Source organism: Anastrepha obliqua, chromosome 2, assembly GCF_027943255.1.
Source record: "Anastrepha obliqua isolate idAnaObli1 chromosome 2, idAnaObli1_1.0, whole genome shotgun sequence".
In the NCBI taxonomy this organism is placed as follows: domain Eukaryota; kingdom Metazoa; phylum Arthropoda; class Insecta; order Diptera; family Tephritidae; genus Anastrepha; species Anastrepha obliqua.
The window spans coordinates 40,765,573-40,789,511 of record NC_072893.1 but is presented as its reverse complement, the minus strand read 5'-3'; the positions used below and the strand labels follow the sequence as shown (position 1 = coordinate 40,789,511).

The 23,939-nt window shown below is 35.6% G+C and overlaps 2 protein-coding genes across 2 annotated transcripts; both read left to right on the top strand.

Annotated features, from left to right (window-relative positions):
• Nucleotides 1-20: 20 nt before the first annotated feature.
• Nucleotides 21-1,440, top strand: LOC129237396 (lymphokine-activated killer T-cell-originated protein kinase). The gene is made up of 3 exons (XM_054872119.1): nt 21-441; nt 496-854; nt 917-1,440. The coding sequence occupies exons 1-3, from the start codon at nt 176-178 to the stop codon at nt 1,366-1,368; spliced, it is 1,077 nt and encodes a 358-aa protein (XP_054728094.1). The 5' UTR covers nt 21-175; the 3' UTR covers nt 1,369-1,440.
• Nucleotides 1,441-5,272: 3,832 nt separating this feature from the next.
• On the top strand, nt 5,273-20,878 carry LOC129238096 (pickpocket protein 11). The gene is made up of 8 exons (XM_054873135.1): nt 5,273-5,394; nt 14,105-14,311; nt 14,368-14,533; nt 14,600-14,718; nt 15,366-15,841; nt 20,379-20,487; nt 20,563-20,675; nt 20,742-20,878. Exons 1-8 carry the CDS (start codon nt 5,273-5,275, stop codon nt 20,876-20,878), a joined length of 1,449 nt encoding a protein of 482 aa, XP_054729110.1.
• The last annotated feature ends 3,061 nt before the right edge of the window (nt 20,879-23,939 follow it).

Below are 23,939 nucleotides of genomic sequence, written 5' to 3'. Positions count from 1 at the left end.
AGTAACACCATCAACTGGCGGCAATGATTTGACAGCTTTCAAAATTAAATTTTATGCAGGTTAACGCGAAGCAGAATTTTAATTTGAATTTTTTTTTCCTAAATTGTTTCCCAAAATTTTGTTAAACAAGTTATTAATTATTTGCACGAATACTTTTTAAAAGGAAGAGTGAAAAATGGAGACACCACGCCGATTGACACGTAATATGCACATGCAACATATTCAGAAGATAAGTACACCACTGCGGATACCACCGTCGCCGTTTATGAAGAATCTCGGCTACGGCACTGGTGTCAATGTTTATAGATTAGAGCGTTCGCCTAAGTGTGGCCAAGTACGTTCTCCTTGGGCTGTCAAGCGTATTTCCAAAAGGATATGTAATAATGAGAGTGCGGCGGAAATTTTCAATTCACGCATTCACGAAGAAGCAGAAATCTTAAGGTAATTTTTTCAATTTCCACGATAAAACTTCAATTTTATTAACAATTTTTGCAGAAAACTCTCGCATCCAAATATTGTTGGATTCCGTGGAGCAATTAAAGGTGCTGATGGGTTAGAAACTTTAGCCTTAGAATGTTGCAAAACCTCATTAGGTTCTATATTAGAAGATCGCAACGAGGATAATCTGGGGCCTCTACCAGCAAAGTACACCATCAAAATGATTGTTGATATAGCTCACGCCCTCGATTATTTACACACCGAAGCCAAGTTATTGCATGGCGATTTAAAATCATTTAATGTGCTGGTGAAGGGCGATTTTGAAATGTGTAAATTATGCGATTTCGGAGTAAGTTTGCAAATTGATGAAAATGGTGTAATTAATTTCAAGAAAAATCCTCATTTACGTTACGTTGGTAAGTAAAAAGGAGGTAAAACATCTCATATAAAAAAAAATATATTCTGATATTAATTTCAGGTACAAATATTTGGTCAGCACCCGAAGTGATAGATGAGTTAGAAATTATTGATTGTAAAGCAGATATTTTTAGTTTTGGGCTTGTCATCTATGAAACAGTTGCACTAGTACCACTTCATACAATAGATATAGTAGATAATGAAAAAGATGAAACTACGAATTCAGTGGAATGTTCTAATATAAGTAGTTCAAACGAACATAGTTTAGTTACGTCGGAAACAGAAGAATGTGAACTCGAACGTATGGAATCAGCCTGTGGTACGCGCCCACCTTTTCCGCAGGCATTTGAGCTAACAACTGATTACAATCAAATTATTGAGCTATTTTATTGTTGCACGAACGAGTTGGCAGAAGATAGACCAACAGCAAAAACTATATGGTCTATGCTGGAAAATGAGAAAAACTGTACTGATGACAAAGAGAATCAGGAATCAGAAGATATGAATAAGTAATTTGTAATAAATAAGAATGAATCAGTTTTCAATATGGAAAGTCCTAATAAATTCATACAATTATTTAAAATATACTGGAAGTATCGGTAGCATAGAACCAACATTCATGCGGATGTTATTTTATTTAGTAGAATGCAAGTTATATTTATTATCAAACATTTAGTTTGTAGCTCGAATAGATTAATACCAAACGTTGAAAAAGCAGTATATTGTGCGTGAAGTTAAGCGTCAACCGAAGTTAACTGCGCCTAAACTCAATGGCCGAGTGGGTAGAAAAGTCATTTATGCATGAAGGAACGCACTAAAAAGCTGCGGTTGAATTTTGCTAGGGAGCACAGTAAACATGATGAAACTTGGTGGAATGATGTCATTTTCCTGGCTAAGAGCAAATTTAACTTAGTAGTGTCGGAGAAAGTCATGGTTTGGCGGAAGCCTAATTAGGAGCTGAAACCGACGGAAAACACGGCGGTGGCATGTGAAGGAACTGGAAATTTAGTTTTTCTAGACATGATTATGAATAAGGAAATGTATTTGAATATATTAAGGCAGAATTTGAAAGAGTCAGCAGAGAAAATGGGCATTATACATACTTGTAGTTTTAGACTGTACCAAAATAATGACCCTAAGCATGAAGCCCATATTGCACGAGAATGGCTGCTCTATAATTGGCCAAAAGTTATTGCTACCCCTCCCCAATCACACGATCTAAACCTCATAGAAAAATTGTAGGACGAGTGGGATCGGTGTGTTCGACAGATACCAGTTTCTTCTCTCAGGGAACTAAAAGAAAGATTACAGGAAGAATAGGCAAAAATCGGGCCAGATTATGAGCAAAAAATAGTAAAAACCATACCAAAATGTTTAGCCGATGTTATGAAAAACAATGGATTTGGTAATTATTTTGTTACCGTATTCTAAAACCGGATATTAATATAATATTCATTTTCAACTATTTTGTGTTTTCTTGTCATATTTTGTTTTGGCAATCAAATTCTTTTAACTATTGCCAATATATTGAATTGATATAAATGTGTCATACCTCTATCTAATGAAAAAAAAAAAAAAAACTTTTTTAAATTTTATTTAAGAACTAGCATTTCCCAGTGGGCTTCGCACCACCATACATAAAATGTTTTCTTTATATCGCAAGAAATTTTTCATATTAAGTTTTCTTTATAGAACTCGTAAAATGTTTAAACAGTTAATTAGTTGATTTTTTTCATTCAACATACTTTCTAAAGATGTCACAATAGCCTTTTCTGTACTTTTTTAAAATTTGATTGTGGTGGTCACCTATATACAGGTAAGGTGAAAGAGCCGATAAAAACTTGTAATTAAACTTTGATTCTTTAATTTTCATTTCAATTTTTTACGCTAAATAAATTATGCTAAAATAAAAAAAGAGGTTGTCTGTAAAGTCGGTTTACTGACGATAGTTTAACGTGATAACGTCATAAGAAAATACTGATTGAATGGTTGCATTTTTCAAAAGAAAATTTTAATTTTATTTGTTTGATAGATATTTTGTATGGATATAGAGAATGAGTTAACATTAACATAACATAATATAACATAACACAACACAACACAACATAACAAAACATAACATAACATAACATAACATAACATATCATAAAGCATTCACCAACAGCTTTCATTTGATACCCATATTGTACATACACGTCCGAAGGTTACCCGGGTCCACGTTTTGACCTATATCTCGAGACCCTATCTACCAATAGGTATTCAAACTATACGGAAATCATCTTCAATACCTACTTAACAATGTGTGTAAGTTTGGTTTAATTCGGTGCAAAGACACGGCGGGTCCACGTTTTGGCATATATTTCCAGACTCTAGTCATAAATAGGTATGAAAATTACCCCGTATTAAAGCACTTATCAACAGCTTTCATTTGATATCCATATTGAACAAACACATTCTAGGGTCCACGTTTTGGTCTCTATCTCGAGACCTTAGTCACGGAGCGGATGGAAATACTCTGAACTAAAGCATTCACCAACAGCTTCCATTTGATACCCATATTGTACATACACATCCGAAGGTTACCCGGGTCCACGTTTTGACCTATATCTCGAGACCCTATCTACCAATAGGTATCCAAACTATACGGAAACCATCTTCAATACCTCCTTAACAATGTGTGTAAGTTTGGTTTAATTCGGTGCAAAGACACGGCGGGTCCACGTTTTGGCATATATTTCCAGACCCTAGTCATCAATAGGTATGAAAATTGCCCCGTATTAAAGCACTTATCAACAGCTTTCATTTGATACCCATATTGTACATACACAACCAAAGGTTACCCGGGTCCACGTTTTGTTCTATATCTCGAGACCCCAGTCACGGAGCGGCATGAAAAATACTCTGTACTAAAGCATTCACCAACAGCTTCAATTTGATATCCATATTGTACAAACACATTCTAGGGTCCACGTTTTGGTCTCTATCTCGAGACCCTAGTCACGGAGCGGTATGAAAAATACTCTGGACTAAAGCATTCACCAACAGCTTCCATTTGATACCCATATTGTACATACACATCCGAAGGTTACCCGGGTCCACGTTTTGACCTATATCTCGAGCCCTATTTCCAAAATAAAATATAATCCATGTTACTCGTGGATGATGTAGCTTTCGAATGGTGAAAGAATTTTTAAAATCGGTCTAGTAGTTTTGGGCCTATTCATTACAAACAAACAAAGTTTTCCTCTTTATAATATTAGTATAGACAACATGTCTTATAAGGTATATGGTAAATATTAAAATACATTTTTTCCTTCATATATAATAAAAAAATTAATAATTATAACATTAAAACAACAGGTATTATTAACAAACTTGGTTTTATTTTAAATTCTTCAAGTGAATCAAATTAATAATAATCAATAAGAAGGCATATGCAAATACAAATAAGTGAATTTATATATGTACATATGCGCATATACATACATATATACGCTCACTTAAGTAGGAGAGAGCAAGATGTCGAACGTTGCCGTTCGTTTGCTTTGTTTGCTTTGTCGTTCGATCCGCGCTTTCGCTTGCAGTTCATTCAAGGTAACGGCAATGAGCAAGGTAACACTAAAGAGCAAGGTAACACTAATGAGCAAGGTAACGACACATTTTTTCGTGCGTGCAGCCTGTTAAATCGAATTATAAGACGTTATCACGTCAATAAAGTTAAAAATGTTTTTCCAGTTCCTTGAATGCTCCAGTTTTTATTATATTTTCGTCCAAAATTAATATTAACATAATACAACACACAACACTTACAACCACAACAGTACAACAGTAACGCTCATAAGCGGCTGTGTATTTGTTGTTGTTTTTCCCATACAGGCATTTCGTATGAGAGGAAACCATTACTCACATAAAATGTCAGGAACGGCTGCACCGATTTCAATCAAACTTCACACAAACCACCTCCTCAAAGATAGAAAAGAACTCTGAAATTTTTGTGTTAATCGGTTCGGCGGTTCTTGAGTTATAAGATTACCAAGGAAATGTAACTTCTTTTTATATATATAGATAATTCAAATTTAGGACCATACAATAAAAAAACCGAATTTACCCACTGTATATATATATATATCCTTCATATATTTATATATATATATACACATATAAATATATCTTTTTAATCATAGGTTAAGTGTTGCCAACAAGTTTAGCGACAAGTGGCTGATAGACGCCTACTTGACCGCAACAATGAGCACACATATACATACATAATTGATTCTTACGCATGACCCTAGCCGAAAATAAATTTCAGTTTAATTCCAACAGTTTTTGGCTTAATACAGCAATTTATGAAAAATTTGAAGTGAAATTTTCTCCAAAACGTATAAGCATTTGCTCGAAGTTACATCTTTGTATAAATATGTTAAAATTGTATGAAACATTCGGGATAGCTTTCAAAGAGACGGCCATGGAATATTTGCAAAACGCTAGCCTTAATGGATTTCATTTGTTATACTACATTAGACGACATAAATATCAACGGTAAGCCACACTCTTTTAAAGTTTTTAATTCTTATGAAAAATACCCGTCTAAGAAAAAGATTTTTCTATTAGCGATCGCCCCTTGGCAGGCAATGGCAAACCTCCGAGTGTATTTCTGCCATGAAAAAGCTCCTCATAAAAATATCTGCCGTTCGGAGTCGGCTTGAAACTGTAGGTCCCTCCATTTGAGGAACAACATCAAGACGCACACCACAAATAGGAGGAGGAGTTCGGCAAAACACCCAAAAAGGGTGTACGCGTCAATTATCCAATTATATATATATAAGGGCTGCCTCCGCGGGAAATTATACCTGTGTACTGTTCACTGTTCAGAACTGTCATGGAGTCTATCCCTTGATCCGCCATATATTTCTGCTGCGCACGCCAAATACTGCCTCACGTGAACTCTAATTCGGTTAGATATAATCAGTGCAACGGGTGGTGCCAGCTTCATTGCCTATTTGTATTTTAAGATACCCCATCAAGTGCCCTGAGCTTATATTTCTCACTCATGCATCTCCACAAGTGACAAATGACTACGTCGCACCCTGCTGTTGAACAGACAATTTCACTTGTCTCCACACCCCGAAACGCCACCCTCCACCCGGCATTAAGCTTCAACAATTGTACTGCAATGGACTCTTGAGCAAGATTGTGGAGATAACCGATTTTATGAACAGAAACGAAACTCCACCGCAGTTCTTCTCTGATTACGAGTGATGGCTACGATGTGCACCACAAGGATCGTGAGCAAAGCCCTATCAATAAATACATTATTAGCAGAGCGATGTCGAGCTCAAAATTGTCAACATTTTCATAGCCTCTGGGTCCACCTCCCTTGTATTAATGCGCTTATCAGAGGTAAAAATTAATTAGTAATTGGGGGCTTTAATGCTCATCACGTTCTTTAGCACTCAAGCTTGCCAAATGAAATAAATAAAATAGGAAATAACTCTTGACAGACCATGGAAAATGGCAAGGGCCGCACCAAGCTAGTGCGTACTGCAGCAGCTCGCTTGATCTGGTTAATAGGATAACATGACGACATAGCATAGGTCTTGCATCAGACCATTTGCCAATTATTGTCGCGATCGATAAATCATTCCGCGCATCATCGCTTCTAAATTAACTTTGCACTGAGAACACCTTCACGACTATTCCTACTCTTATAGATGTACATATTTGCTAGCGTACATTCGCAAGATGATCACTGCTGCTGCGGCTCGCTTCGTATCTAATGGACGCAAGTCCGTTAAAATTTCCCAACGAGCTTGATCAACTACAACGAATCGATATCGGAGAATCCAGAATAAAAGTTCTCAATTTGGGGACTCGCCAACTGGGAAGCCACCATAAGCAGTCTAAATAGGTGGAACACCTGAAGACATATAACTTCATCTCGGGTGTAAGTAAGCTTTGATCCACCGTAAGGTTTGTTGATTCAGGCAAAGCACAATGTCAGAGTGGTATTCACATTCGGTGATTGTGTTTCGTCAGACTCGAAGAGATGCTCAAGTCTTTTCAGCCGGCAGTTCATACTGCATTCTCCGGTGACAAAAATATGCAACGTGCAACTAGAAGGCGGAGATATTAAGATGGGCATCGGGAAGACAAAAACACCCGAAGCCATTGGTTGCGATGGTCTAAACATTTTGATGGTGAGGAACATAGGTCAATCGGGAGTAGGCTTTCAATTTGTCTACGGTCACTCTTAGAATCCCTGAAAAGATGCGAACAGGAGGAATGGGAATACCGCCAACCAAGGAAGTCCTCTCGCTCGATATCTCTCCTTTCCCCTGTATTGAAGACATTTACTTCTACTCCCGATTTTCATAAAGCGTCTGACCCCAGCTTGATATCAACATGGTTTCCGTTAAGTGCATAGCACTCGCACAGCACTTAATGCCATAAACACATAGACAAACCATAGATTTAACCAAAACCACCCCAGTAGCGTTGGATCTGTCTAAGTTTTTCGATACAGTTAGCTATGCCACAGTAGCGTCCCATTCTTCTTCTTAATTAGCGCGATAACCGCTTACGCGATTTTGGCAGAGTTTAACAAAGCGCGCCAGTCGTTTCTTTCTCGTGCTAAGCGGCGCCAGTTGGACACACCAAGTGAAGTCAAGTCCTTCTCCACCTGATCTTTCCAACGCAAAGGAGGCTTTCCTCTTCCTCTGCTACCACCAGCTGGTACCGCATCGAATACTTTCAAAGCCGGAGCGTTTGTATCCATTCGGACGACATGACCCAGCCAACGTAGCCGCTGGATGTTTATTCGCTGCGCTATATCTATGTCGTCGTAAAGATCATACATCTCATCGTTCCATCACCTGCGATATTCACCGTTGCCAAAGTGCAAAGGTCCAAAAATCTTACGCAGAATCTTTCTCTCAAACTCTGCAAGCGTCGCTTCATCGGATGTTGTCAAGCTTTTGTCCAAGCTTCTGCGCCATACGTTAGGACGGGCATGATGAGAGTCTTGTAGAGTGTTAGTTTTGTTCGTCGAGAGAGGACTTTACTACTCAATTGCCTACTTAGTCCAAAGTAGCACTTGTTGGCAAGAGAGATTCTACGTTGGATTTCAAGGCTGACATTGTTATCGGTGTTAAAGCTGGTTCCTAAATAAACGAAGTATTTTAAATTTTAGTTTAAAGTTTAAATTATAACTGTCAACAGTGACGTGGGTGCCGATACGCGAGTGCGCCGACTGTTTGTTTGATGACAGGAGGTACTTCGTTTTGTTCTCGTTCACTACCAGACCCTTCGCTTTGCCTCTTTATCCAGTTTGGAGTGGGGAGAACTAACAGCGCGGTTGTTAAGGCCGATGATGTCAATACGCCAACAATTGTACGCTCTTATAAAAACTTGTGTCTGAGCGATTAAGTTCTGCGGCTCGCACGAGTACGTTCAAGTACCACCCATTGCAGGCAAAGAGCTGCAGTTGTTTTGTGAATTCCGCGTTTCTTTGACACAATTTCGCCCACGGTATCGTAGCAGGTTAAACTATTTGTTAAGCGGCCAAATGTTTAAGTCACTTACTGTTTATTGTATCAGCTCATTCTCCTATTCTCTTTCTATCTGCGTTTTTACGGTTTATTTCATACTTTCCAACAATGTTTTTCTTTAATATGTAATTTTATTGTTATGTAAAATAAAATAAATAAAAATATTTAAAAAGTATTGATACATATGTACATATGCATATAGTTTTTCTGAATACGTATGCATATCATTTTCCGTTACTTATGAATAAGCCAACTGTTCAATAAACTCACGCTCCAATTTACTTCATTGAGATAAGTTGATTTTTTTATTCTGCGTATTTCTACACTATTTCTTATTCGAAATCGACCCTCACACACTAAAAACACGTTCGTTATACGAATGTACTCCGCTCCACCCTAAGCATCTATTCACATGCCCCCTTAAACCCACTGATCTAACGTCCTAACGGCGACCGGTGACTTCACTGCTCTTAACAGATCTTTCTAAACTAAATAAATAAATTAAATGAAAATGAAATAAGCAATGCATATTGTCTATTCTCTTTGGAGTTTCTTTCATACAAGATTTTCTATGAATTTTATAAGAAAAGTGTTAGATTAGACGTGCTGTTCTTAAAAACAGTGGGTCATAATGTCTATTGTGGTATCCTATCCACTTAAAAATTACATACAGGAACGACTAAGGTAGGAAAAGTGTCTAAGTAGTTCTATTTAAAATTTTAGCATATCTTTTAGTCCGATGCTTGACTTATTGAAAACTTTAAACGCTTTTTCTCGAAATTTAATTTTTCAAGTCAAGTACATATCGCACCCTAAATACAAAAGGGTCACAACTCAAAGTGTACTTCTGCTCAAATATGAATGAGACGTTATCAATAAAACGGTCCGCGGATGACAAAAATAAATTTTTTGTTTTTTGGTAGGACTGTTATAAGCTTACATGGCAAATTTCAACGTGATATGTCACATAGTTTGTTTTCTGTGCTACTGTAAACCAGTCAAGCTCGAGTGTGGAAAATTTTGAGTTGTGACCCTTTTGTATTTAGGGTGCGATATCTATATAATAAAAATTAAGCCGAAAAAAAGTGTGCATTTGTCTCCGGTAATCTCAGCAACGCGTGTAAGGAAAACAATGAAAGTTTCACACATTTTTGGTGTTGCTTTGGCAAAGGTTTCTGTGAAGTTTGGTTGAAATCCGGTAACGCGTGTGTGTGCGGTGCGTCGGTTAAGTGAGTGTGTTTTTGCTATTTGCCGCACGTATTTTTTGTACCGCACATAGCATTCATTAGAATTGAATACATTTTGGTCGTGTGTGTCTGGGCCGATTATTATGAAATTTGGTATATAATATATATATATATTTTTCCACGGTGAAGGTTAGTATAATATGCTTATTGATTCCACTCGCCCCCAGGTGGCGCTGCCGAAGGCCAAAACGAGGACCCGGGTAACCCTAGGATGTGTTTGTACAATATGGGTATCAGATGGAAGCTGTTGATGAAAGCTTTTAAGTGAACTAATTTTTACTGCCCGTTTCCGGGATAAAGAAAGGAGATGGAGATGGAGATGGAGATGGAAGAGGAAAAGGAATAGCTACAGGAAGAGAAAGAGGAAGACCACTTATTATTAAAAATTAAAAAAAAAAATTCTAAAAAAATTTTAAAATGTTACATATACGCTTATTATATAGGGTGATCAATCATGAGGTGCTTTTTTCAATAGTTAAAAAAAAAAACAAAAATGTAAATTATGTTCAAAACCTTTATTTATCATTTGAAAGGACATTCTTTGATATTTACTTTTTGAATATGACTTCATTCAAATGTTGGCCGCAACTACGCTTAAGGTGGTCCATTCTGAAGGTCCAATTTTCAATCACTCGTTCGAGCATTTCGTGAATAACACGCGTAATGTTGGCTTCCAGAGCTTCAATCGTAGCTGGTTTATCAGCATAGACCTTGGACTTCACGAATCCCCAAAGAAAAAAGTCCAAAGGTGTGGTCCTAAACGTGAAATCAGCTGCTCTCCGAAATGACTTCTCAATAAAGTCATTGTTTCACGAGCTGTATGGCACAGAACGCTGATCTTCATAATACAGTTGAACAATTTGTAGACGTTGTTGCGGTGTGAGTCTTTCCATGATGAAATGCCAAACGCTGTTCAACAAATCCACGATGACAGTTTGCCACAACTCGCGCGCGATCTGTAAAAAAAACGCAAATGAAAAAAACTCCTCTTAATTGATCACCCTATATAAACGTTAATCTGAAGTCAGTTATAGTGAAAAATTCATTGTATCATTGCCGTCGTGATTGGTGATCGTTTCCTTAATTTTTTGCAGAAAGGTTATGCTAATATGAGATATTACCTATATCATTCATATATTTACGTATTACCTGTGTACTCACAAATATACGGTTGAAGCAAATATATGTCAGTTTTTTTACTTCGCCTGGAAAAGTTTATAAAAATTTAAGAAGAGTAAATAGAACTTATTTTATATCAGACTTCACGCAAAAAAGTCATTTGGGCCTGAACACATAGCTGGGTTAAAGCGGGGGGGAATAGAACAGTTCTCTTCTCCTTCTCCGCTTTTTCGCACACGTAATTGTATGGGATGAGTGCACGATAGCACATAAAAAGTCACTGGAAGCGCTTGATAGGACATTACGAGATTTACGTAGTAAAAATGAAATGTTTGGTCGTGCCTTAGTGCTGCTGGCAGGTGATTTTAGACAAACACTGCCTGTTATTCCTCGAGCAACTGTAGCAGATGAATTGGCTGCATGTTTGAAATCATCATATTTGTGGAGACATGTTCAAACACTCAAACTAACTACAAATGTACATGTTCTAATGCAAAATGATCCATCAGCTGCTGAATTTTCACAGCAATTATTGGATATTGGAAATGGCAAAGTTCCTGTCGATAATTTAACTGGCTTGATAACTTTACAACCAAACTTTTGTCAAATAAATCAAACGAAAGAACAGTTCATTCAAAGTAATATATTTTCCCAAATTTGCCTCAAAATTACAAAAATCATGATTGGCTTAGTGAACGAGCCATCATTGCTGGCAAAAATAAAGATGTGAATGAAATGAATGCGGCTATTTTGGCTAACATACCAAGTCCAGAACAAACATATCGATCCGTTGACACTGTTACAAATCAAGATGATATTTTAAATTATCCCAATGAACTTTTGAAGTCCCTTGATTTACCTGGATTACCGTCACACATGCTAAACTTGAAAATTGGAGCACCGATTATTATGTTGAGAAACATAAATCAACCACGACTTGTAATGGCACTCGATTAACAGTTAAGAGATTGATGAATAACGTCATTGAAGCAACAATTTTGAATGGAAAATACTCTGGTGAATACGTTTTAATACCGCGAATACCAATGATACCATCGGATATGCCGTTTGAATTCAAACGTCTTCAATTTCCTGTTCGCCTTGCATTCGCGATTACTATTAATAAGTCACAAGGCCAAACTTTATCAATTTGTGGTATTGATTTAGAATACCCATATTTTTCTCATGGCCAACTTTATGTTTCATGCTCAAGAGTTGGTAAGCCATCGGTATTGTTCATTTATTCAACAACGCATGGAAAAACGAAGAATATTGTATACCAAAGAGCATTACAATAAAAAAAGTAATAAAGTAAACGTTTTTTAATTGCTACTACCATTCAAAACTTCTTTCATTAATATTCATGCGCGAGAATTTTTATAAAAACACACAGTATTTTTCGGCTTAATTTAATTAATTAATCTAGATTTTTTTAAAGACGACCAGCGGAACGGGCGGGTTTTCGCTAGTATGATATATATGTACATATGAATATTTTTTCCTTGCTACAGTGACTTAACTCCTTAAACTTTACTCACATTTTATCGAATCCCATCAGTGAGATTATAAATATAACTTTCCAGGTTAACAAAGAAGTAGTTCTCTAAAAATCTGCAGCGCATTCTTCGAAGTGTTGAAAGAGCTCTTCCTCAGAAAGCGTTATTAGAACCTGTGAGATGCCGTATATTTGTTTTTGTGGCTCTCAGTTAGTTCCGTTAGTCCACCTACCGTTAGTAGCAGTTCTAGCCTTGCTTTCAACTTGTGAAAGCTGGAAGCTCGTATGCAGGATCCAAGCCCTGTCTCAGATCTTTTCCTTATTTCACGAAACACCACTACATATATCCCATATTCTGACGCCATTCTCCTACTTAATAATATTTACAACAATTCTTTAAACCATTATGCATGTACATATTCATATGTATGTACATACATTGTGTCAAAAAAATCTCGGGAATTGTTCACTTAAAAAGCGCGCGTTACACATGTGTCTAATTTTTTTTGCTGGAATGTTGGTACAACTGTGCTCTATAGTGTCGCAGAGTTTGAGCGCTATCTGTCAATGAGCTTGTTTTTGGCATTTAATTATATCAGTCAATCGCAGGTATGCTATGCGATTTTCACTATGGATAAAAATATCAAACATTCGTCTTAAATTTTGTCTTTTGAACGGTATTGCCGGGGTGACGAATCATTGAAAATGTTGCCAAAAGCTTATGGCGGGTGTGCTCTATCAAAATTAGGGGTCTACAAGTGGTATAGGGCTTTTACAGAGGGCCGAGAAATCGTGGAAGATTTGACCCGACTGGTCGCCCATCAACGGACGAAAACGTCGACAAACTCAAGGAAATGGTGCTGGAATACCATCATTTAAGTTTGGCCGGGGTAGCTCGTGACCCTAGCGCGTCTCACGAATCAATTCGCTACATTTTACATCATCAATTGGCCATGAGACGCGTGTCTGCTCGACTCGTTTCAAGAGAGTTGAATTTCTTTCAAAAAATCTATCGAAAGAAGGTGACTGAAGACATGCTGGGACCCAACGTTTATCCAGCGCATCATAACAGGTGATGATATGTGGATATATGAGTTTGACATGCAAACCAGTCTACATACAATCAGGCGGCTGAATGGCGCTATCCACATGAGCCGAAACCCAAAAACCACGTCAGAGTCGGTCAAAAGTGAAAGTCATGCTACTCGTTTTCTTTGATTGTCATGGTGTAGTGCACTCGGAATTCGTGCCAAATGGTTCTACGGTAAATAAATATAATATAATAATATCATTTGGAAGTTATGCGACGTTTGAGAGAGAATGTGCGTAGGAAACGGCCCAATTTGTGGAAAGAAAACTCATGGATATTGCACCATGGTAATGCACCGTCTCACACGGCTCATATTGTGAACACTGTTTTGCCCAAAAACTCGACAAATATCATAGAACAACCACCGTATTCACCAGATTTAGCCCCCTGTGACTTTTTCCTTTTCCCAAAACTTAAATTGCCGCTCCGCGGACGCCGCTTTGAGTCCATAAAGGCCATTTATTAGAATTCGCTGAAGGAACTGAAGAAGATCTCTTCAAACGCATTCAAAAGGCGCTTTGATGACTGGACTAATTGTTGGCTTATGAGCATTGCTTTGAGCGGAGCTTATTTTGAAGGCGACAAAATACATTTTGATGATTAAACATTTATTTTGCGTTTTATTGAACAATTCCCCGTACTTTTTTGACAGAATGTATATATCATTTTTATTACCATACAAATCAGTTCTATCTAATAAGCAAATAAACGTACCCAAATCCTTACATATGATTTTTTTTATATTTTGCAGACTGTTCTGGTGTGTTTTTCTAATGGCTGGAATTATTTGCGGTAATTATGTAACGCTTGGAAGCGTTTTTGAAATTTTAAAAGAGCCAACTGTGACCACACTTGAATCGAGTCAGTACAGTATACAGAAAGTGCCCTTCCCATCGCTGGAAATATGCAGTGTAAATAAGATGAGCCGAAGTGCAGTGAATGCATATATAGAGGAAATGTAAGACGGACATTCTTTAATATGTTTTGTATATTTCTAAATATGCATATTTTTAGGCGCAACCAAACAGATCCACCACTATCTCAACAACAGTGGTTACAAAAAGTTAAATTATTCGCCGGCTTCTTCGACAGTGGTTCCGTAGATTTTAAGGAAGTTGCGGAATTTCAAGAGACATTTTTCAACAAACAAAAATATAGTGTTAGGGAAACTATAGCCAAGGTATAGTAGATATAGATATAATAACGTTCATTCATTAATTCAAATTATTCACTTTTCTTTTTACAGCTAGCGCCCAAATGCGAAGATCTCATATTGAAGTGTATTTGGGAAGGGAAAATCTACGAATGTACTAAACTTTTTACTATGAATTTTACGCCGAATGGATACTGTTGCACCGCCGAATTGTATGACAATATACCATTTTATATAAAAGACTAAATAGTTTTTCAGTCAATGACTTAGGGTCAGTTTTATAGTAAAATATTAACTTTGCTCTTCTGAATATAATAGGACTTGGTTAAACGGGAATAGCCTACCCATAAACCTGACCAAACCTGGTATGTATTATTTTCTTCATTATAAGAATTAGGTTGAATGGATAAATTAGTAAGTTCGTTGAATATCAAGATCAACATATCTATCTAACTATCTTCACTTATCTTACTCTGGTTACTCGTTGTAAGATTGAAAGAAAGGCACCCAGTGCTATTGGTTGATGACCTCACTGAACTGAATGTAATTGGTCAGCCAACCCGGAAAAATATCTGCATATGTGCCGTTTGGAACAGATGTGTTGAGAGACACAAACATGGGACCAATTTGGTGCACCCTATAACAAGTACATTTAGCCAATCTAGAATTTTTGTATCATAGAATAAAAAATCGTTATTTCATTCCGATCAAAACAAATAGCCGGTAACCTGTTAAATGGTGTAGTAATTTGGCCCCCAAATCTTTAAATTAAACTGACCCTTAGTAATTGAAAATGAATGATTGTGCTCAAAACATAGCTTTAGTTAAAAAAACTTATTTTTTTTTAATTATTTCAAAGCCATGACGAACTTAAGTCTCGAGGCGGTAATATAATGTTACAGGGTCTCTCCTTGCTTTTAAATACATCCAAAGATGATTACTTCGTAACGGATCGCAGCTTTGCTGGCTTCACATTACAAATATTTAACCGAGGTGATTTTCCTGATGCTTCCATAGGCGGTAGTGTTCAGGAATCGTTTATACCACGGGGCAGTGATGTTGAGTTGCGTGCAAGTGCCTTCATACAGACATCCACGAGTGAGTTGAGCATATATAGTGTAAAGCAAAGGAATTGCCTTTTCTATGGTGAAATTATCGATGGTGGCAATGAAAAGTACAGCAGAGACGTGTGCATGACACGATGCAAGTCCCGTGGTACATTACAGTTATGCGGTTGTATACCATATTACACACCTTTGGAGTTTATTAACACAAATACCACCCCTATTGTACATTGTTCGCTGGCGCATTTGGAGTGTTTAGAGCGAAATCGAGGTGAGTGGTATGAGTAGCAAGTACCTATGTAAGATCAATCTTAGATTTGAAATATATCAAATGTTGGCATCAAATACAGTTAATTGAAGCAGCTAAGGTTTGTTTTGCTTTTTGGCATTTAAGATTTGCTCACAATAAATGGTTCCCAGAGTTATACGCATTTTTATGTAAAGACGGTCAGCTGCAAATTTTATGTCTTTGGCTTGATTTTTTAGTATTTGCTATTTCTACTATAAATAAATGAGAATAGTTAATTCGTGCGTTACAAAAGACATATAAAGAAAGGGTCTTTTAAAAGACGCGCCTAGATGTAGTTTTAAAATAAAACTTGTAAGAGTTTAGATTCTTTCAGGTTTCACTATTTTTGTTCAATGATATGTGGAAAATGGCGTCATTCAAATGTCCAACATGAGCACGTCAGGTAAAATCCGCCAAACAGCCGTTTTATATTTTTATATTATCCATTTATTTATTGCAATCTGTTTAATAACATTTAACAATATTTATACTTAAAACTAAGATACTCTACGAGACATGCATAGAAAGCACCCAGTGGTGCACCAATTCCTCAATTTTTGATTTTTAACATATGAGATCTATTGTTGATTTCCTCTTCAATCTGTTAAATTAAATGAGAATGATGGTAATTTCTGTAACTAAGGGGCTTGGGTGCGATTGAAGTCTTATATTGTGTGATGAGGCCTACTTTTTGATCTCTTCAGCTATTGTGGGAACTTTAAGATCACGTGATTTTGAGCATTTGTGGTATAGAATGGTGCATTAGCGATCATTCTGAGAGTTTTTGGTTGAACTTTGGGAGTATTTCGTTGTTTGAGTTAAGGGATTATATACAGTTAGAATTTAAAAAACAAAATTTTTGGGAGTTTACTCCTTAAGAAACGATATATAAGGCCCATGGTATGAAAAATATGGGTAGTAAAATCATGTGAATCACCGGAAGTGTACGCTGATGGAAGTGACGCGTTGCCCTTTTTCTATATTCTAGTGAGAAAAAGTATTGCCTACCTTGTCGCGCTACTTTGTTGGTGCAAACTTGTAGGAAATATATTTTCCTTGTGGGTGCTAATTTCTAGTGAGAAAAAGCACTGCATATCTTATGGCGCTTGTTTGTTGGTGCAAACTTGTAGGAAATAAAGTTTCCTTGTGGGTGCTAATTTCCAGTGAGAAAATGCACTGCATATCTTGTGGCGCTTGGTTGTTGGTGCAAACTTGTAGGAAATAAATTTTCCTTGTGGTTGCTAATTTCTAGTGAGAAATAACACTGCCCACATTTTGGTGCTTATTTCCGTTTCCTATCTAGTGCTTGTGCGTTCGTTGAGAACCTACATATACCAGTGATATCGTCTGAACCTTTGGAGGAGATTGTCTTCAAAAACCTTTACAATGGTTCATCTGCCAATTACACGCCAATGAACTACCGCTTAGACATTTGTTTGAATACATTGATGGCTCTACGTCTGAAAGCTTTAACGGTGAGTTAGAGAAAAAATTGAAGGATTGTGAGAAGCTTTCTTTCGTCAATTATAAACGAATTATATTTACACTACCAGATATATCCAGTGAAAAAGATTTAAGTACGGATCAAAAATACCTATTTGATATGTGTAGTGCTATTATAAGTGGACATTGCAACGACAGCTTAAAAAAAAAAAACCCCAAAAAAATTGTTCATTCCAGGTGGCTTACTATAGCGAATAGAATAAATAAATTTATATTTTTCCAGTAATATAGAAAAGGTCTTCATTTACTCCTTTTGCATATTAAATATATTTTTAAATATCACGGTAATCGTTCTTAAGGAGTAAACTCCAGTCGTGTGTCGGAGCTGACACACACACCTTTTTTTTTTTTGTTTTTTTTTCTTAATGTACATATATTTAAGAATACTACACTAAGCTACACGCAAATTTGAAAGGACGTTTGAGAATTTTTATCATATGTAAAGTGTTTTTCAAACTTTAAACGCGTTTTTCTCAAAATGGTGTTTTCAAAGTCGGTGATCAACATTCGACAACAACAATTCGAAAACGGCTAAACCGAAATATCAAATTTTAACACGAGCTTCTTAAATATAATTTTTAGTAATTAATTGAAGATTTTTTTTCACCCATAAATATATTTTTCTGTTATAAATTTTGATCAAAAATCGATTTTTTGAGAAACCACCACTTTGTCAAAAAAGATTTAACATTACTTTAACGAAATCTGTTTGGTTTTTTAATTTCAGAGGATCCAGTTCAGAGATATAGTGGACAGCGCAAAACGTCTTTTTTGAGAGGAGCTTCCGGAAATCAGCTGTAGCTCCTTTCCAAATAAATATTTTTCCTAATACTAAGTCTTCAAATACAGTGAAAAGATAACATTAGGTCAATAAATTTAAAAGTTTTCTCAGAAAAAAATCGGGAAAATTCGCCTTTTTCGGCCTTCTAACTGTGTATAACCCCTTAAATGCGGTACCCCAGAGTTGTATGCCATATGTCCATACTAGTTTTAGGATAACTGAGTACAGTGAGAACTTATTTTCGAGGGAAATATAGGAATTGCGATTCAACAGCCAAAAAAAAGACTTCGAAGTTTGATTCCTAGTGCTTTGCGTTTAGTGAAAATATGCGTTTTCCATCTTCGATGCATTCCGAGATATTTTGTCACATTACTTTGGGTGGGCAAGTATTTCGCTTGAGTGTAAAGGTAACTTGAACAGAGTTTGTGTTATTTGATTTTATTTTCCATTTATTTTATTTGAGCTATTGAGTTATTTCATCAAGCCTTTTTTGGCGTAAGAGGGCAGCCACTTCAAGAAGGGAATCATATTCATGTCGAGTCGATTCATAAATGCTTAATTTTTGATAATGTCGAGATATCGATCTGGAAGGTTGTTTAGCAACACTTTGCGCTACAGCAGCAATATTCTCAACAGAATGTCCAGTTTTTGGTCTGCCGGTCCTTTTTCTATCGCTAACAGCACCGGTTTCTTGAATTTGTTCACCAACCTTGGAATTATCGACTCATTCGGACGGTTAGTTCTACCAAAAAAATTACGAAATTACATGGTTCTATCGTGAAAAATTGTAGATCTGTCTACTTAACAAATGTAAAATAAAAAAAAATATATCGTCACTCATAAAACCTTGGCATCACTTTTGAGAGACTCTTTATTATTTTGATAAAACTAAAAGGACAAATACTTTTATGTAAAAATTCCATCGTAACGAACAAAATTAATAATCCCTATTTTATTTATACAGTTATAACTCTGGCTTCCCCTAATAGTATCTAGTAAAAAGTGTTCACATTTGTAATGCGGTCATAATTGTTAACATAAAACATAAGATTAGGTCAACAAAGCATAATTAAGTTCGTTCTGAAAGAAAGTTTACAATAGATGCCTTTCTTAAATATAGTTAAGCTCAAACTGTAGTTAGGCTTCAACGGCAATAGCGTATGGTTAAGATTAAGGGGTTAGGGGTAGTCAGAGGCCCGAAAAATGGAAATGATTTTCAATAATTTTTTTTTTTATCTAGTCAATTACTTTATTTTACAAAAATAAAAACATAGCATTAGTACAAAGACTTTCCCAAATTTCGAAAAATTAAAAAAAAAAATAATAATAATTGTAAAAGTTATCGCTGTTTGTGTGGAGCCCGTTTCTCCAGAAGTCCCTTGCGGTGATCATCACAAGTCCTTACAGATTCATCTAAAATCAATCGGACAAGAGAAATTAATTTTATTAATACTCGTAGATAATTTTGTGCCTGATCGAAACTTTTTCTTCAAAATTAACATATGGCGGGCTTAGGAAATATTCTTCAGATTTTCGAGAAAAAAACCGACAATTATTTGTTTAAAAAAATCGAAATTTTGGACAAAAAATCGAAATTTTTGAAAAAAAGTCGAAATTTTTGAAAAAAAATTCTTGGATCAGGCACGAGTTTTTTAAGTTTTTCAAAAGCAGTATAAATTTTATTGAAATCTACCAAGCGGTTTTTAATTTACAGTGATCACCAGTTCAAAAAACATAGTTTTGAGAAAAACGCATTTAAAGTTTTGCTGTCAATTTATGTAGAGTTATACGAGTTATTTCATTAGGGCCATATTAGAGTTCTTCAGCCGTCATAGCAGCTTCCAAAATATCGATTTGCTGTTGCCTACGTAGCATTCTACCTTCTCGAGTGTTATCGTTAGCGCGCTTATCTGCGACTTTCATACGTGCAGCTTCCATTTTTCCAGCATACCGATGAGAATTAGGCGAGAGAGAATTCTACCTTCATTGAATATACAAGTAGCTAAGTATGCAGCAATTTGTGCGATAGTTTAAAAATATTTACTGTTTTTGGGCACATTTTCAATACAATTTAAAAATATAATTATATGCATTTTCTTGGTATTTTTGCAGTTACTTTGAACACATATAGTCTTCTAACACCTGATACCGATCAGCCTGTGTCATGGCAGTCACTTGATTGTCCAAATTGCTTACCTGTATGCGAATATAATTCTTACTCTTTTCATAAACTAGTATCCCGACTTTCGGACGCATTTTTAATACCAGCGAATACGAAAATTCTGAAATTAATCGGAAAGGAGCGAAAAAGTTCCGCTAAATTTAATTATTCTTATGACGCTTTGTAAGTAAGTCTTTGCCAGAGTGCAAACTAAGATATATGTGGACTCATCTATTTTTAATAAGTATTTGTTTACAGACTAGCACTTATCAAAAGCTCGGATGACCTTAGCCTTGTTAAAATTTATTTTGATACATTGTACGCTACCCAATATTCGAAACGCTCACTCTACAATTGGTACCAAATGTTATGTAAGTCAAATTCAGCTTAAAATGGCAACTTTAAAAATTTAATCATTTCTTCCTTTTACTCTACAGCAAATATTGGAGGAATTATTGGAATTTTTATCGGATGCTCGCTCATTAGTGCATTCGAAATTATTTATTTTTTCAGCTTCAAGCTAATTAAAAACATTCGCAAACACAACCAAATTACAAGAACTGCATATCAGTAATATATATATTGCATAAGAAGAGGCAAGGCGGTTTGAACATAATTTCTTTAGTTTATGTACAAATTTCGCAATGTAATTTAGAGTGCTAGTATTGCGATTTTATAAGCTTTACCGTTTAAAGCTCCAATCAACTGGTTCGTTTCCTATGCGATTAGTGATGCAATTTTTTTTTTTTTTGTGAAAATGATTTCCCATTTACAGCGACCGTCGTTTATTGATTGATTGGGTGGCCACTAAAAGAATCCCTCCTCTCCTTCTAGGGAGAGGTAGTGACGCTATAATAATAATTATAATAAAAATAATATTTCCATAATATTAATAATAATAATCCCTATTTCTGTTCTAATATCATAAAACATTTACTAATTGCCAGAACTGTGCGGGATAAATATTCGGATCGTTCTGGTAACGCAGACCCTACTATCGTGGGAATGCTGTGCAGATTAAGGTTCGACCTAAACGAAATCTCTATATTTAAAGTTAGCTCTTGGTTTTAAGAATTTCGGCTCCGACTCCATGCACTACCCCCTCACTTGTTTTGAGAGAAATATTACGAATTTTCCAATGAAATTCACAGGAAATGTTGATTTCGTGCTTATTTTGCTAAAACTAGCACCAACACTATTCAGTTAATAATAGTTTTTAAGTTATTTGTTGATAAAATTTGTCTTTTACCTTCACCAAATTTTGATACAATAAGTGCACTTATCACATTTATTTTAATAAATATTCAAACTACATTAACATACACACACGTTTTTAATTCTTTTTATTGATATATACCATAAATTAACAATTTAAATTGCATTTATAACTTGCAAACACTTGACGCGCCAGCTAAATTTACAATAACTGAAAAGCATGGCTGAATGGAGTGGCCAGAAGCAAAAAATAATAAAAAAATAGAATGCGATTGAAAACGAAGCAACATAGGAACATAATTTCCACACACTCTTTTTTGTTAGAATAATGAGGGAATGGGGGTTTAACAACCTCTAAGGTGTATATATCGAGTTCATAAATATATATAAATACAATATCGATATGATTTTCGAAATACAGTTCAGCTTCACGTAAAAGTCCTATGTGCAGCGGAGACGGGCCAAAGCGAAAAGGAGTTCTACGCAAAAATACTGTGGATTGCGTAGCCGGAATTGGACTGATGAGGGTTATTTTTTTTAAGTGCGGCCGAAGGCCGCCTACGCAGAAGAAAGTTTTACGCAAAAATACTGTGGACAGCATAGACGGTCTAGTATCCGGTTATTTTATTTATTTATGCGGCGCTATTTTTTTCTTTTTTTTTAAATATATATATGTATATATATACATCATATATTCATAATATAGTGAAAATTTGGAATTAAAAATCGCGCGATTTTTTATTTCAAATTTTCGCCTGCGGCGCTATTTTTTTCTTTTTTTTAAATATATATATGTATATATATATATCATATATTCATAATATAGTGAAATCTAAATACACCCAGCAAATACAAATCTGTAAACTCAAAATGCATACAATCAAACATACTTTACTGAAAATCAAGCATTAATATATATATGTATATAAATATATACATATATCCATAAATATACCTATATATATATATATATATATATATATATGAATAGACGCATATAATATAGAAATAATTTGTAAAATTTTGTATTTTTATTCATTTATTATCTTCTAAAATTGTTTATTTATACGATGTCTGGCAGCACTTCGGCTGGTTGTAGTAACCAAAATAGGAGGATTCTTGGTCAATTTTACAATTTTTAAAATCAAATAACTTAAAAACTACAAGTCGCCTACAAGTGAGGTTTTCACTTTTAGAAAGTAGAATACCCCCTCTACCCCCCCTTATACCCCTTTCCTTAAAACATACGGGGTAAGGGATGGGTATTTTCCCAGAATTTCTATTGAAGCTTTTAGCAGAATGTGTTTAGAAATGATATTTACATAAATTGAAGTACAATTAGCAACCTTTAAATAATTTTATTAAAAATATATGGATGTGTTGCTGTTGTGGTTGTTGTTGTAGCAGCGATACAAGCCCTGTCAGTATAGTCTATATCACCGTTCGTCTTCGTCTAATTCATCTAACGGTAGGCCCAGGAAACATGCTGAAAAAAATAAATATTTGTGGTCGCAAATACCAACCGTCTAAGTGGAAAATATACTTTCGAGAAAATTCACTTAATCTGCACTTTTTAAAAGCACTGCTAGTTAGGAAAGCTATTGGCTAATACCACAGATAGTATTTCTTTCGATTTACCATCTCAGCATTCATTAATTTCATAAATAAGCTCACTTCAGTAATGAGTTCTATCTACAATTAACTCGTACAGACAGCTCATATTTATATATACAGTTGTGTACAAAACAATAGGAGTGACTTCAAGATAAAACAAAAAAATCTATTTAATAAAAAAAAAAATAAGAAATAAATTTTAAATAATTAAATTTTATTCAGTAATTTTTTTTACCACACATTGTTCATTTTATACAGTCTCTTCATCTCTTTTTTATTAATATTATTTGAATATAAAAACTCAACAATTCACTGTTAAAAAAAAATAGGAGTGTAACACAAGTTAGTTATTTGTTATTTATTTGTGTATTACTGCTGCGCATCTGCGTGGCATGGAATCCATGCCTCCTGGATTGTGTTCCATAGATCTGTCGTTGGTCTTGTAGGTCTACGATCAGCAACACTCTCTTGATTTCCATCCATAGATTTTGTATAGGGTTGAGGTCAGGCGACTGAGCAAGCCACGACATGACCTCAACTCCCTAGCCAACTCCCTTGACCACTCCTTGGCAAAGTTACTTGTGTATTTTAGGTCGTTATCTTGCTGGAGAACAACGTGAATCAGCGATTGGCATTCATTGTTTCTTTTATCAAGTGAATTGTCTCTACGCCACTATTAGAAAAAACTTCCCCATACCATCACTTTCGCACCGCCATGTTCGATTGTCTTGCCCGTGTATTGGGCATTATATTCAGCATTTCGCGGACGATGGGCATACTGCCTAGACTCAGTTCCTCCAAATAGA

Bases quoted from the DNA above. Each gene is read 5' to 3' on its own strand.
- LOC129238096 (XM_054873135.1), top strand. From the start codon at position 5,273: ATGTTAAAATTGTATGAAACATTCGGGATAGCTTTCAAAGAGACGGCC. The intron at 14,719-15,365 runs GTATGACAATAT...ATTATTTCAAAG, and splicing joins TACTGTTGCACCGCCGAATT to CCATGACGAACTTAAGTCTC. The intron at 15,842-20,378 runs GTGAGTGGTATG...TTCATAAACTAG, and splicing joins GTGTTTAGAGCGAAATCGAG to TATCCCGACTTTCGGACGCA.
- LOC129237396 (XM_054872119.1), top strand. From the start codon at position 176: ATGGAGACACCACGCCGATTGACACGTAATATGCACATGCAACATATT. The intron at 442-495 runs GTAATTTTTTCA...CAATTTTTGCAG, and splicing joins GAAGAAGCAGAAATCTTAAG to AAAACTCTCGCATCCAAATA. The intron at 855-916 runs GTAAGTAAAAAG...TATTAATTTCAG, and splicing joins TCCTCATTTACGTTACGTTG to GTACAAATATTTGGTCAGCA.